General features: G+C 41.5%; 1 protein-coding gene across 1 annotated transcript in view; it reads left to right on the top strand.

Moving 5' to 3' along the window:
• NID2 (nidogen 2) overlaps positions 1-13,686 on the top strand; it is a 75,749-nt gene that overhangs the window by 40,150 nt on the left and 21,913 nt on the right. The window contains exons 9-13 of the mRNA XM_070931671.1: positions 1,264-1,407; positions 3,258-3,386; positions 7,028-7,171; positions 8,181-8,300; positions 10,384-10,614. Of these exons, the coding sequence (XP_070787772.1) occupies positions 1,264-1,407; positions 3,258-3,386; positions 7,028-7,171; positions 8,181-8,300; positions 10,384-10,614 (768 nt within the window). The remainder of the gene's footprint in view (positions 1-1,263; positions 1,408-3,257; positions 3,387-7,027; positions 7,172-8,180; positions 8,301-10,383; positions 10,615-13,686) is intronic.

Below are 13,686 nucleotides of genomic sequence, written 5' to 3'. Positions count from 1 at the left end.
TTTGCATCCACAGAGGGTTAGTACAGCTTTTCTTTCATGGATATACAGCTAAATAACTCTTTATCATTTGACATAACTTTCTCCCCTGAGAAAATTGACCTTCCAATCACCTGCCACACTTAATATGTTCCAAACATTAATGACCTCCTGCTTTCGGGGATTTAATAAGGCTCTATCTCAAAAAATGATAGGCAGTGAAACATGCTCCAGTTCCTTTATTTTAGTCTAATGTTCTGGCCAATTTTCACTGAGGAAGTAAATTGTACTGGAAATATGGGTACCCAAACTGTAACCAGAACTGCAGGCAAACTGTAACAGACAACACAATCCTGCACAAAGAAGATTAGAAGTTGTAACTGGAGAGCTTCCCTTTAACATGCTAAGTTTCTGGGAGTACTTTTTTTTTGGCATTTTGAGTTTTGCTTCTTTATGGAGGAAAAAATATTTGGTTCTTTGCAGTCAGGCGCTGTGCAGTTCAGACACCTAACTGGGCAAATGATTGCTCTCTTGAGATGGATCCATTGCTAGAAACATCACTTAGGACAGTCTTCCACAACATGATGTTCTCCAAGTTGGGGAAAACACTCCTATAATTTCAAGCAAAGATGGTGTCTAGAATTCTGAGAAGTGTAGTTGTGAGAATACCTGGGTTGGGCTGCACTCTTGATAATGATCAGAATCAATGGTGGGATTCAAATTTTTTTACTACTGGTTCTGTGGGCGTGGTGTGGCTTGGTGGGCGTGGCTTGGTGGACATGGCTTGGTGGGCGTAGCAGGGGAGATACTGTAAAATCTCCATTCTCACCCCATTCCAGAGGAAGGATACTGTAAAATCCCCATTTCCTCCCGATCAGAGAACTCCAGAGGGAGAGAATAGATGGGGGGTGGGGCCAGTCAGAGGTAGTATTTACCGGTTCTCCAAACTACTCAAAATTTCTGCTACCGGTTCTCCAGAACTGGTCAGAACCTGCTGAATACGACCTCTGATCAGAATGATTGCTCTTTCATCTGGGTGCAGAAGGTGTGATGGGTTCATAGATAGAGGAAAGTGCACCCATGGACATTTGGGTTTAAAATAGCCTCCTTGGTGCAGGAGGATACTCAGAAGCTACTTCAAAGAGAAATATCTTTTCTCCTCATGTTTTTTGGCACAAAAAAGTTGTGAAAACTTCTCAACAGAGGCTATCTGAAGTAGGTTCTTTAGGGTAAAAGCAGAATATAGATACCAAAGATCTCTTCTCACTGATTTTCTTGCTGATGTAGACAGTTCTGGGCCAACTACAGTGAACCCATGCTATGATGGCACCCACATTTGCGACACAATGGCACGATGCCAGCCAGGGCTTGGTCTGGATTATCTCTGTGAGTGCACCGCTGGGTACTGGGGAGATGGCAAAGAATGTGTAGGTGAGTAGGAAAACCCTTTACTTCTTGTCTTGTCTCAAAGCTCTGACATTTTGTCCTAGAAGTCTGCTGTGAGTTTACAGATTTGCTTTGGGGAACAGCAGAAGCTACCTGTAGTAACTCTTATTTGCAGAAGATGCTTCACTTTATTGCTAAATTGGCCCATTTTTTGGTAAAGTCACAAATTAAAATAATCAAGCTTACTACATGGCATACGCATAGCTGTTTTGTCTTTAGCCTGGGGTAGCATCTTATGTGAATGCAATTGCTAAATTAAATCATGGATTAATCTACAGTACATCAGCATTATGGAAAGTTGTAGTTCAACATCATCTGAGAAGCACAAGTTGCTTTTTCTGAATGAAGTGCCAGTGGATCTCTATGAATTTGGATTGGACCATTTCTTACCCTACTAGAGATACCGAGATCTGAACTTGGACCTACATAGCAGTGGCTTACTATTGTGTTAGCACTCTTCCCAAACGCAGGTAGTCATCACTTAATGACTGCCCTATTTGATAATCATTCAAGTGAACCACAGAGCTGAAAAAGTAACTTTATGACTGGTTCTCACACTTACAAATGTTGCAGCATTCCGTAATCAGATGATTGCTATTTGTATGCTTTATAACTGGTTTCTCACAAGCAGGGTTGATGGAGAAGCTGGCAGTAAAATCACAAAATGCAGTCACATGATGTCTTGCTTAGGAATGGAGTGCTCCATCACTGGAGGTTTTCAAAGAAATATTGGACAACCATCTGTCCAGGACAATACAGTTTCTCCTGTCCGGGATGATATAAGGACTTCTGCCTTGGGCAGGGTGTTGGACTAGAATAGCGGTCCCCAAATTTTCCAGCTTGGCAGCCCGACGGGAGGGAGAGAGATTGGTTTTGTGTGAGTGGCAGGTGTGTGTGAGAGTGTGCGCAGCTCCATTTGCACAAGCAGTGGTTATTTATTTATTTATTTGTTTGTTTGTTTATTTATTTATTGGTTTGATTTATATGCCGCCCTTCTCCGGAGACTCAGGGCGGCTTACAATGCGTTAAGCAATAGCCTTCATACTTTTGTATATACCTGCTTAGTAAGGCTTTCGGCCCTCCCAAGCGGTGTTCTTTTTTATACAAAGTCAGCTTATTGCCCCCACAATCCAGGTCCTCATTTTACCTACCTCGAAAGGATGGAAGGCTGAGTCAACCTTGAGCCTGGTGAGATTTGAACTTGCAGTAATTGCAGGCAGCTGGTGTTACTTAACAGCACTTTAGTCTGCTGCGCCAACAAGGCTCTTCATGTGCACTCGCCGCTTGCACAGGTGGAGCTTCATGCACGAGTGCTCGCAACTCACGCAAATGGAGCTGCACACACGCTACTTGCACAGACAGCTTGGTTCCAAATGGGTCATGGCCCAGGGTTGAGGACCTGTAGACCAGAAGATCTCAAAGGCCTCTTCCAGCCCTATGATTCTTTGATTCTATGAGATAGGATAAACTTATTTCAAACTGTAGTGGCTAAGCTTACCAGAGGTTGTTTCCAGACCTGTGCTAAATTAAAGGGAAGTTCATTTCTACCCATCTGCTGGTATCCATTAAAGATGAACTGGTGTTTTCAACACATTTTAGAGATCATTAAGCTTTGGGACTTCTCACTTGCAAACATCTGGAATCATTTGGCCCCAATTGTGTTTCCATAGCTGAAACAAGGTTGAATGTCCTGACTGGAATGAGCTAGATGAGAAGCCAGGGAGTTAATGGTTGTATTATAAAATGTGCTGTAGCATATGGAAATATTAATGGAAGCTTTCCTGCTTTAGGCCTGGATGTTGATTTGTCCCATTAATCTTGTTGCCCCTTCTCAGATGTCAATGAATGTACTGAGGGCTTCAGCAGATGCAGCCAGGGTGCTCTGTGCATCAATACACCAGGCACCTATCGATGTGAATGCCCCAGAGGATACCAGCTGGCACCTGACTGGGCTTCCTGCATAGGTATGGGATTGCTTTATTTTGAGGGGGGGCCTGCCCTGAACAGAGGGAATACAAGACCTGGCACAAATTGGCCAAAAATTGCAGTTTGGGGCTCATCTGAGGAGAGGAGAGCAAAAAAAGAGGAGAGGCCATGAGATAAAATAGCATATTGTACAAAGTCTAATGATTATCAGTATTCTCAGTTTATAGAATTATCTCTTAAGATCAGATCCTCTTCGTTGAGATCTATTATGTTCTCCCCCTTTGGAAACATACAATATACTCATTTTTCTTTTGGAGTCCTTGGTGCTCTTTGAATTAGGTTGCTTGCTTGCAGATGTTTCATTACCAAACTAGGTAACATCATCAGTGCTAGTGAGTGTGAGGTTTTTCCCCTGTTTATAAAGTAGCTTGCCCTGATGGTGTTGGTAGAAGTGTGGGTTTTTTTCTGAATTAGGTTGGTAATTCCTGAATTAGGGTATTGTTTTCTGCTTGATTGTTAGTCTGGGGTTAACCCCTGATTATCTGACAGTTGACTGATGGAAAGGATGTGTACTGCTTTTTTGTTTCTTTCTTAGCTTTTTTATTGTCTCTTTTGAATGGTTTGTAAATATGGTTTATCTCTATGTATCTGTTGATGGCTGATTTGTCTCAATGCCAAGCTTCCAAGAATTTCATAGTGGTTTTGAATTTACCTTGATCTAGGATACTGAGTTTCACAGTAGAAACTGTGGTTGACTTGGTCTGTATCTTTCTATGTCTCTCTCTTGTTCATGTCTCTTCAACACATCTCTTTATGGATATCCATCACCATTGATCATGGCTTTAGCCAGACAAGACTTTTATATAACACTTTGTAGTAAAATGCAGAAGTGTAAACCAGTCTCAATCATCTGTATGCCGTACCCAGAATTTCCAGTCATATTAGGCATGTTGAGGCCAGTACACCATTGACATTAGACCCAGTTTTATCCCAAGCATATTCATTGTATTTGGTACAAGACCTAATGTCTCCCTAATCCAGAGACATCCACAGGAGTCTTCAAGCCACCTGTTGTGGAATGTATTTATCAACCAAAAGGCACATGTGGTATAGAGAATTACACTCACTTGATGTCAGCATCCTGACATCAAATACACTAAATGTCCATCTCATTATGGTCTTCTCTGAATCATGAGGCCTGCCTTCCTTCCCACAGTTTGCCATTTGGTTTCTGGCTGGAGTTGAAACTGAGAAGTTCTGATGAGAAAAGTTCCGGTTGTTAGTTTTGTTGTAGTTTTTCATACTTGATTTTTAATTTGTATTGTAATGTTTGCTAATTTGGGCAGATTGTTAATGTGCTTTGTAGTTGTAGATAAATAATAATACATTCTCTTTTTATTTTCTTGTGTAAGAAATGAGAATCTCAGAAAGCAGAAATCCTGTTGGATCTCTATGTTTGTGCGATCTTGATAATTAGAATTCTTTGCCTCCATATGACAGATATGACATATGACAGATATGTATATGTGTATGTATATGTATATAAAAGGATGCATGAATTACTTTAGCAGGTGTAACCAATAACACAATGTTTGGCCTTTCTTTTGTCACAGATTTCTCTGATTTGAATGGGAAATGCATGTTTGTTTTCCAGCCTGTTTTTAATTAACTTTCCGCTGACAACTAAGAAGTTGTCAAGAAAAGGCAGGGAGATTGGAAATTGGGAGAATGGTGGTGGATGGGAAAGAGAAGAAACTTGAGAATCTATTTGGAAAGTCCAGCCTGCTGCTTTAACGCCTGAGTTTTTACTTGGTATTGTTCCCATGAATTTCGACTATAAGGATTAAAATAGCCCAACTGCGAAATACATTAAATAAAACAAATGCTATATTTGGCAAGGAGAGTCTGTTTTCAGTGCTTTTGTGTTATTCTAGAATGAATCCACTCTCATATGTCATAAACTAAACCTTTAAATTGCTGGAAAATTCTGCGGATGAATTTTGTCTTGGGAAATCCTACTGTTTATTCTTCATAAATCATGTAAAGTATCTAGCTCTAGAGTCAGGTGAGACATAGCACTGTGTGAGAAGTTTAGATCTCCTTTCCCTCTTTTCTCATACATTTCTCTACAGTACTGTTTCCGATGCTTTCTTTGGGAAAAAAAAGATTTTATGCCCAGCGAGTGCAAGCTTTTGCGCTCAGCTCTGATTAAAATCAGTGGAAAGCTGTACAGTTATTTTGATGCAAAGCACCAGGAACAGATATAATATAAATTTGAATTAAAAAAAGGCACAATGGGAAGATGTTTAGTACTTTCTTTCTCTCTTATTTTTAAGAAAAGGCAATGCTTTTCTCATCCCGTAAATGTTTCATCTTCAGTGGACAAAATATTGCCTTAGCCATTGAAGTCAGCTGAGTGGTCTGAGTGGTCTTGAGCAATCATTCAGTCCAGCCAGACTCTCTAACAGGCCGGTTAAAAAACACTGTGTCACATCCTGCAAAAGCAAGCAGACCCTGTATACTACCCTCCGGAGCAAACTCTAAGAAAAACAAGATATAAACAAAATATAATAATATAAATATTATAATATAAATATTATAATAAATAATAGAATAGAATAGAATAGAATAGAATAGAATAGAATAGAATTCTTTATTGGCCAAGTGTGATTGGACACACAAGGAATTTGTCTTTGGTGCATATGCTCTCAGTGTTTATAAAAGGACAAGATACATTCGTCAAGAATCATAAGGTATAACACTTAATGATAATCATAGGGTACAAATAAGGTACAAATATAATAATACAATACAACACAACACAACAGAACACAAATACAATATAATACTTCCTGACCTCATACTGCAGTAGTTACTTTAATCTGGAGCATAACTGTAGGATAAAAGATGAAACATTTAGGTTTTGGAAGAAAAGGGGCATTTTAAAATGCACAGGAGGGCTCATTCTTCAAAGAAGCTCTGACTTTCCCCAGAACTGCAGGATTGAATTGTGGGGTTCTTGGTGCTCTCTGAGCTTGATTGTTTTCTTGCAGACATTTCATTACGCAAATTAGATAACATCATCAGTGGTAGACTAGCATTAATGATGTTACCTAGTTTGGATAATGAAATATTTACAAGAAAACAACAAAGCTCAGAGAACAGCAAGGACCCCTTCAGATAACTTGCCTTGAGTGAGAACTTTGGGTTGATTTGTTCAATGATCCATTGGTTTGTTTTCTTGGCTGTCCATTCTCAGAAGTCTTCTTCAACACCAAAGTTCAAAGGTGTCAATTCTTTTCCTATTCTGCTTCTTTAAAGTCCACCCACAACCCATGACACATAGATAATCTTAGTGTTATGCCCAGCAAATCCTGGTCAAGTGATATCACTGCTTTTCCCATTGCAAACTTTTCCCCTGGAGAACATGCTAAGAGCATCTCCTGACCATGAAGAGGCTGTCCATGGTGACTTACATGACACACCTGTAATCTAGAAACATAAGAGTCCAAAGAGTCAATGACTCAACCTGATTGCTTGCTCAGTGCAGGAATACAAATAATTGTCTCACCTTTGCTGGAAATCTTCAAGGGTTTCCCATCACTTCCCTTGAAGGGAAAATGAACTGCAGTGCAGCCATTGACTTTTCTTCCTCCTCTCCCAATTTTAACCTTTTCAGCTATTGGTCCACCACCTAATCCTTGTGAAAAAGGGACTCACAACTGTGATTCAGCTGACCGGGCCCGATGTGTCTATCATGGAGGCGTTTCATTCAGCTGCCTGTGCCTAAATGGTTACGCTGGCAATGGGCACAATTGCACAGGTAATTACAGATAGTAATTGACAGATAGTTGTAATGGCATGTGGGAAAGACCTTGGGGATAAAGAGATGCTACCAAGGGAATAGTCAAATAAGAGACAGCCGGCAGCTGGATAGTGGGAGGGGCAACAGGCTCAGAAAAGACCCTCCCTAGTTTCTCACACTGTAAAGGAGATGGGGGTGGGGGGGAGAATTATCCTTTTAGATTCACCAGATGAATCAGATAGGAATCCGAATCCACATGAGCTAATTCCAGCTTTTTGTAAAGCTGACAGAATATTGCAAGTCTGAAAATATAGTTCTCCCCCAATCTCCCGCAAACATCAGTCTATCAAAAAAAAAAAAAATGTTGATTTTAGATCAGAGGTAAAAATGTCTCTGTATCCAAACCAGAGAGATGGACTGGAAAATCCTGAATTTGTTTGTTTGTTTCCTGCCTTTATTATTTTTATAGATAACTCAAGGCAGCAAACACATACAATACTCCTTTCTCCTCCTATCTTCCTTCAACAACCATCCTATGAGGTGAGCTGGGCTGAGAGAGCGTGACTGGGCCAAAATGATCCTGCTGGCTTTCATGCCTAAAATGGGACTGGAACTCACAGTCTCCTGGTGATTGGCCCAAAGTCACCCTGTCAGTTTTCATGCTTAAAATGGAACTAGAACTCACAATCTCCTGGCTTGTAGCCTGGATGCCTTAACTACTAAATAAGACTGGCTCTAATTCTGAATTGTAGGAAATTTCAAATGAGTGTGCTTTTGCTTAGCACATTCATCCCAATATCCACATTCAACACAAAGATTTGGGCTACCTTATTTGTGAGTGTGGAAGAACCATGAAATCCCTGCTTCTAATTCTTTTTTGGGAACAGCCACTGAAAAAAAGCAAACATATACAACTTTGACAAAATTCCCAGAAAATCTTGACAGCCGAAACCATTCTGGTGTATACCTCAGGTTCAGATTGAATCCAAACTGAATCCAATCTTGATGTTTTCTACCTCTTTGACAGACGTGGATGAATGCCAGGAAGGAAAATGCCACCAAGCTGCCATTTGCCACAATTCACCTGGCTCCTTCTCCTGCAGCTGTCAGGCTGGCTATGTGGGGGATGGTTTCCAGTGCACTCCAGGTACGGGTCCAAAGGTGGGATAGTTACAGAACCAAGTGCCCATCCATCCCCAATGTTAAGGATAATGTTGTTGTGTTACCAACCAGCAGAGTGTAGAGCACAGAGAAACGTTGCTGAGAGCAATGAATAAGAGATGTGCAAACTTGTTTATCAAAATAACAAACTCACTCTGGTTCACAAACCACGATGGTAACAGATCCATCCAACGATGATAGCACAATGGTAGAAACTCCACACACTATGGTAGCATATCATCAACTGAATACGTTATAGTACCTTTCTTAAATATGTTTACAATTGATTACAGCATGACTCAGCATTACAATGAATCAGCAGTAAAACTTTAAAAGCCTTGGTAGTACAGTGGTTTAATGCACCCTGTTATTAACACAGCTGCCTGCAATTTCTGCAGGTTCGAATCTTGCCAGGCTCAAGGTTGACTCAGCCTTCCATCCTTTCTAAGGTAGGTTAAATGAGGACCCAGTTTGTGGGGGCAATAAGCTGACTTTGTATAAATATACAAAAGTATGAAGGCTATTGCTTAACGCATTGTAAGCCGCCCTGAGTCTCCGGAGAAGGGCGGCATATAAATCAAATTAAAAATAAATAAATAAATAAATAAATAAATCACACAATACATATTCATATTAAAGTCACAGAACACATATATTGCCTGGACAACTTGTTAGGCTCAGACCATATCCTAACACCCATCTTTCAGTGCAAGGTCTTCATCTCCCCAAGTACAGTTATCAAAGTACAGGATGTTGACTTATGACCACAACTGAGCCCAAAATTTCTGTTGCTAAGTGAGACATTTGTTAAGTGAGTTTTGCCCTATTTTACGACCTTTCTTGCCACAGTTGTTAAGTAAATTACTGCAGTTGTTAAGTTAGTAAGATGGTTATTAAGTGATCTGGCTTCCCCATTGGCTTTGCTTGTCTCAAGGTTACAAAAGGTGATCGCATGACCCCAGGACACTGCAACCGTCATAAATATGAGTCATTTGCCAAGCATCTGAATTTTGATCACATGACCATGGGGATGATGCAATGGTCATACGTGTGAAAAATGGTCATAGGTCACTTTTTTTCAGTGCTGTTGCAACTTTGAATGGTCACTAAATGAACTGTTGTAAGTCGAGGACTGCCTGTATACATTTCCTTAGCTGGAGGTGGTTTTCCAAGTTGTGCTAATAGTTGTGCATTCTCCTCCTATCATATCTATATGTTTCTGTCTCCCGCCGGGTTTCACAGTAGCTTACAATAAGATGCTGCAACATCCATGGTCCAAGAATTCCAGCACCCAAAAATATCAGTATTGATACTTCTATATTATATACTGTTTCCCCGAAAATAAGACCCTGTCTTATTTTTTTCGCTAACAAAAAAGGCACAAGGTCTTGTTTTTGGGGGGGGGGAATGTTGTCCACTGATTCACCTCACTTGTGTGTGTTGCCCCTGGCCTCCTTTTCACTGTCAGAGGCTTTCGGGAACTTCTTCAGCTTTGGATAGTTGCAGCCAGGCCTCACACACCTCGGCCCATTTCTTCTGCAGCCAGCAAGGCTTTCCTGAACTCCTCTGTAGCCGATAACAGAGCTCCGGATCAACCCGGAGCTCAGTTATCGGCTGTAGAGGCCTTCAGGAAAGCCTTGCTGGCTGCAGAAGAAATGGGCCGAGGTGTGTGAGGCCTGGCTGCAACTATCTGAAGGTAAGTAGTAGGGCATCTCCACACACACACACACACACACATCCCCACACCAACTTACTTTTTACCCATGCACCCTGGTGTGGGTGGAGTCTTAATTAGAGCTTATTTTGGGGGATAGGGCTTATATTGGGTGCACTTGTAAAAATCAAGCTAGGACTTATTTTCTGAGTAAATCATATTTTCGGGGAAACACGGTAGTACCAGTAATAATTGAAAATCTGCAGAAATTCTGCAAGCTGAGTTGATAGGTTTGCTGGCCATTCTTCCTGGCTCCGTTTCTTGCCCTGGGTTGTCCATCACAGGAGATACTTTTGAAAGCTCACTCTTGCTGCCAAGATTTCATGTTACAATCTCATTTCCTTCTGACCCACAGAAAGTGTGACGGGACTGACTCGTTGTCAACACGAGCGACTATATTCCAGCCAGAGAGGTTCTCCCATTCCGGGAGGACCTCACGTTCCTGAATGTGATGAAAAGGGAAACTATCGGCCACTGCAGTGCCACAGCAGCACTGGGCAGTGCTGGTGCGTTGACTATGATGGCCAGGAGATTCCTGGGAGCAGAATCCCTCCAGGTGATGCTCCACCACGTTGCAGGATTCCAGGTTTGTTTCTTCAAAATGTGTATAGCCTTAAGTCGCTAACAACCCTTTCAAAAAATAAAACAACAGAAGCACTTAAAGTACATAACATTACAATACAGTCAAGACAGAAAATTTAGTTCATTACTTCTTTGCACCTTTTGGCATTTCTACATAATTTAAACCATGATAGCTGAGGAATTCTGGGAGTTGAAGTTCAGAAGTTTTAAAGTTGTCCAGATTGGACACCCCTGATTTAGAGAAATCTTTGGTGCGGTGAATTGCAAACAGAATCTATGACTTGTCTTCTCTAAAGTCAGAGAAGGAAACATCTTTTTTCTCCATCTGAACTGAGAACTAAGAGGTTGCTCACCTTTTCTCAATGTGTTTTTCATGGACTAATAGCAAAAGATGAGTTGCCATCATCCTTTGAAAGCTCTTGATTAGTAGTTTGATACCTAAAGCTAATTCTGATGACCAGACTTAGCTCTGGGAAGACTTGGCTTTCTGGTAAGAAAGAGTTAACAGTCGAGCTTTGCCCTTCCACATTATTCCAAGTTATATTTCACTGATCTGTCTATCTGTTCCCCTTCCTCACTTTCAGTATGTATATGAAAGGTACTCCTTTTTTTTTTTAACTTGGCACAGCTTATTTTGCAGTTTTTTAAAAAAATATTTTGTTTATTGCCCTGGTTTTGAGAAGGGGTAAGAATTCACACAGAACATTTATCCCTTCTCCAATCAACAGAGATTTTATCTTGTTCTGGCTCTGTTGTTAGCTTCACTTATTTTCCACCAATTATAGCTCTAAAATTTAGTTTTTTATTTTCTGTAAGCAAAAAGTAAGATTTTTGGGGAAGCTGCCTTTTGCAGTCTCAATTTGTTGTGTTTTTGCCGAAAGGTAGGAGCTGTGGTGGTGTTCTGACCTAGGCTTCCTGAGTCAGTAAAACACACGAGTAGTCCCGAAAACCTCTTTTATTGCAACAGCTGTGAATTCTGTTCATTCACAGATGAGTCCCAAATAGTTGTAAAGAGTCCTTTGGGATAAGGCTGATAATTACCCACCTTTATCTCCCTTGACACGCTGCCAAAGACCTAATTGGCAAAGCCACACAAAGTCCAGAATCAAACAGAGCTTCAGGCTTTAAACTGAACAGAATTAACAACGTTGCTTCCTGCAAAGGCCCATGTACCTTTGCTCCTCTTTTAAGTCATATGGGAGGGGCCGATCATCTCCAAGTCGTCCCTTTTGTTTTAACTATTCTTGCCTTCTGGCCTTCTGGCAGCTCTGCGCATGCACGCACTGGGAACAGGCTCTCCCTGTTCCTCTGCCTCGCTGAGGCCCGACTCTGAGCTCCAGAGGCAGCACGTACCTGTTGTGGCCCGTCAGCGGCCTGTGCAGTTAGTAGCTGATTCCGACAGCGAGAAGGCTGGTGTGGTGCTGCGCCAGCAGCCTGTGCAGCGGGCGCTTGAGTCAGACAATGAGGAGACTGGAGAAGATCTAGTGCCAGAGGCAGGGATTCAGCCAGGGCCTTCAGAACCTCCAGAAGCTCCCATAAGTGAAGAGGAAGAGGAGGAGGAGCCTCTTCTCGATGCACGAGCATGCAGAGATGCCAAAAGGCAGGAGTGGCTCCTCAGGAGGAGGTCTCCTCGAGAGTAAGGCTTGGGGCTAATTGGCCACTCCCCTAGCCTATTTAAGGAAGGACGATGACTGATGCAATTTGCAGGAAACAACTTCATTCATATTCCTTCGTGTCTTGATTCCAGAAACATTTGATTCGGCTCTTGTTTCTCTCTTGTCAGTTTTCCTGCAAATTGCTTCTGGGCATTTTGCCAACCATAGTAAGATTATGGTTATCTGAAATACTGTACCTCAGAATTGAGTTATTATTCTTTGGATTCTTGTCGGCTGTTAATGAAGTTAAATTAACAGCCCTTATTCAGAAAAGACTGATTTAAACTGTACTTGTGTTTGAACAACTAAGAAAGCTCATTTGTAGTCTTTAATTAGTAAACTAAGGTTGTACGGACTTTGTGTGTGCTGCATTCTTTGGGGTCCGTAGCTGGGGCAGAACAGTCTCCCAGATGGCCCTTTCTCTGCCTCCAACGCAGATCCCTCATCCGAGCCTTCCCCACTCCAGGACTGGCCCATGTTCCTCCCCAACCTCCTCGCTGTCCAACTCTGCTGCCTGCTCCACATGCTGCCGGCAGACCACAACAGGTAGAATGCAGTATTACAGGCTAACTCTGCCCAATGCCAGGAGTTGGAGCCTGACTGGCTCAGAGGCTGACTCAGACTTCCATCCTTCCAAGTCAGTAAAACGAGAACCCAGATATTGGAGGCAATATGCTGACTCTGTAAACACTTAGAGAGGGCTGTAAAGCACTATGAAGTGGTATATAAGATTAAGTGCTAATGCTACCATACACTTTATGTGGCACAATCTAACTCTCTCCACTTTGGGTCCTTTCATATTCTAAAGCAGTGTCTCTCAACCTTGGCACCTTTAAGATGAGTGGACATCTATTTCCAGAATTCCCAAGCCAACATGTCAGCAAGGTTGAGAAATACTGCTCTAAAGGAACTTCATATATCTTGAACCTGGAGGGGGCTGAAAAGCATGTTCACAGAGCTCTTCAATTTCCATTACTAATTCTTTATACCTCCAACAGGAAAATAAGAACTTGGGACTATGGCATTGTCCTTGGCTCACTTCTCTTTTTGCTGTTTAGGAAAGCCCTATTCTAGCCAGATCAAATTCTACAAGGCAAGCCAGCTCCTTTCCCAGATAAGAAGGCAGATGGTGTTGAAATTTATTTATTTGCCAGCCAATAATGTAGGATACAGCAGAATGACCAGTACTGAAGTTAACTTTAATTTACACTGCTTTAAATGCATATCTTAAAGATATGCATTTTCTTGGCTTTTGTTTCATCGTAAATCTCATTATGAGGTTGGAAGGTGGAGAGAACAAATCTGTGGGGGAAGCTTCCTCTTTTTTGTGGACTGATCTGGATTAGATCAGTGGCTTCTTTGAACTCAGTTGCAACTCAGAACCTTGTTTTTTGTAGGCCAACTATTTCTCCTTTGTGGAC

This window comes from Pituophis catenifer, unplaced genomic scaffold (genome assembly GCF_029215685.1).
Source record: "Pituophis catenifer annectens isolate HBS135680 unplaced genomic scaffold, rPitCat1.0.hap2 SCAF_1, whole genome shotgun sequence".
Taxonomy (NCBI): domain Eukaryota; kingdom Metazoa; phylum Chordata; class Lepidosauria; order Squamata; family Colubridae; genus Pituophis; species Pituophis catenifer.
The sequence above is the reverse complement of the archived record's forward strand: the minus strand, read 5'-3'. Positions and strand labels throughout refer to the sequence as shown.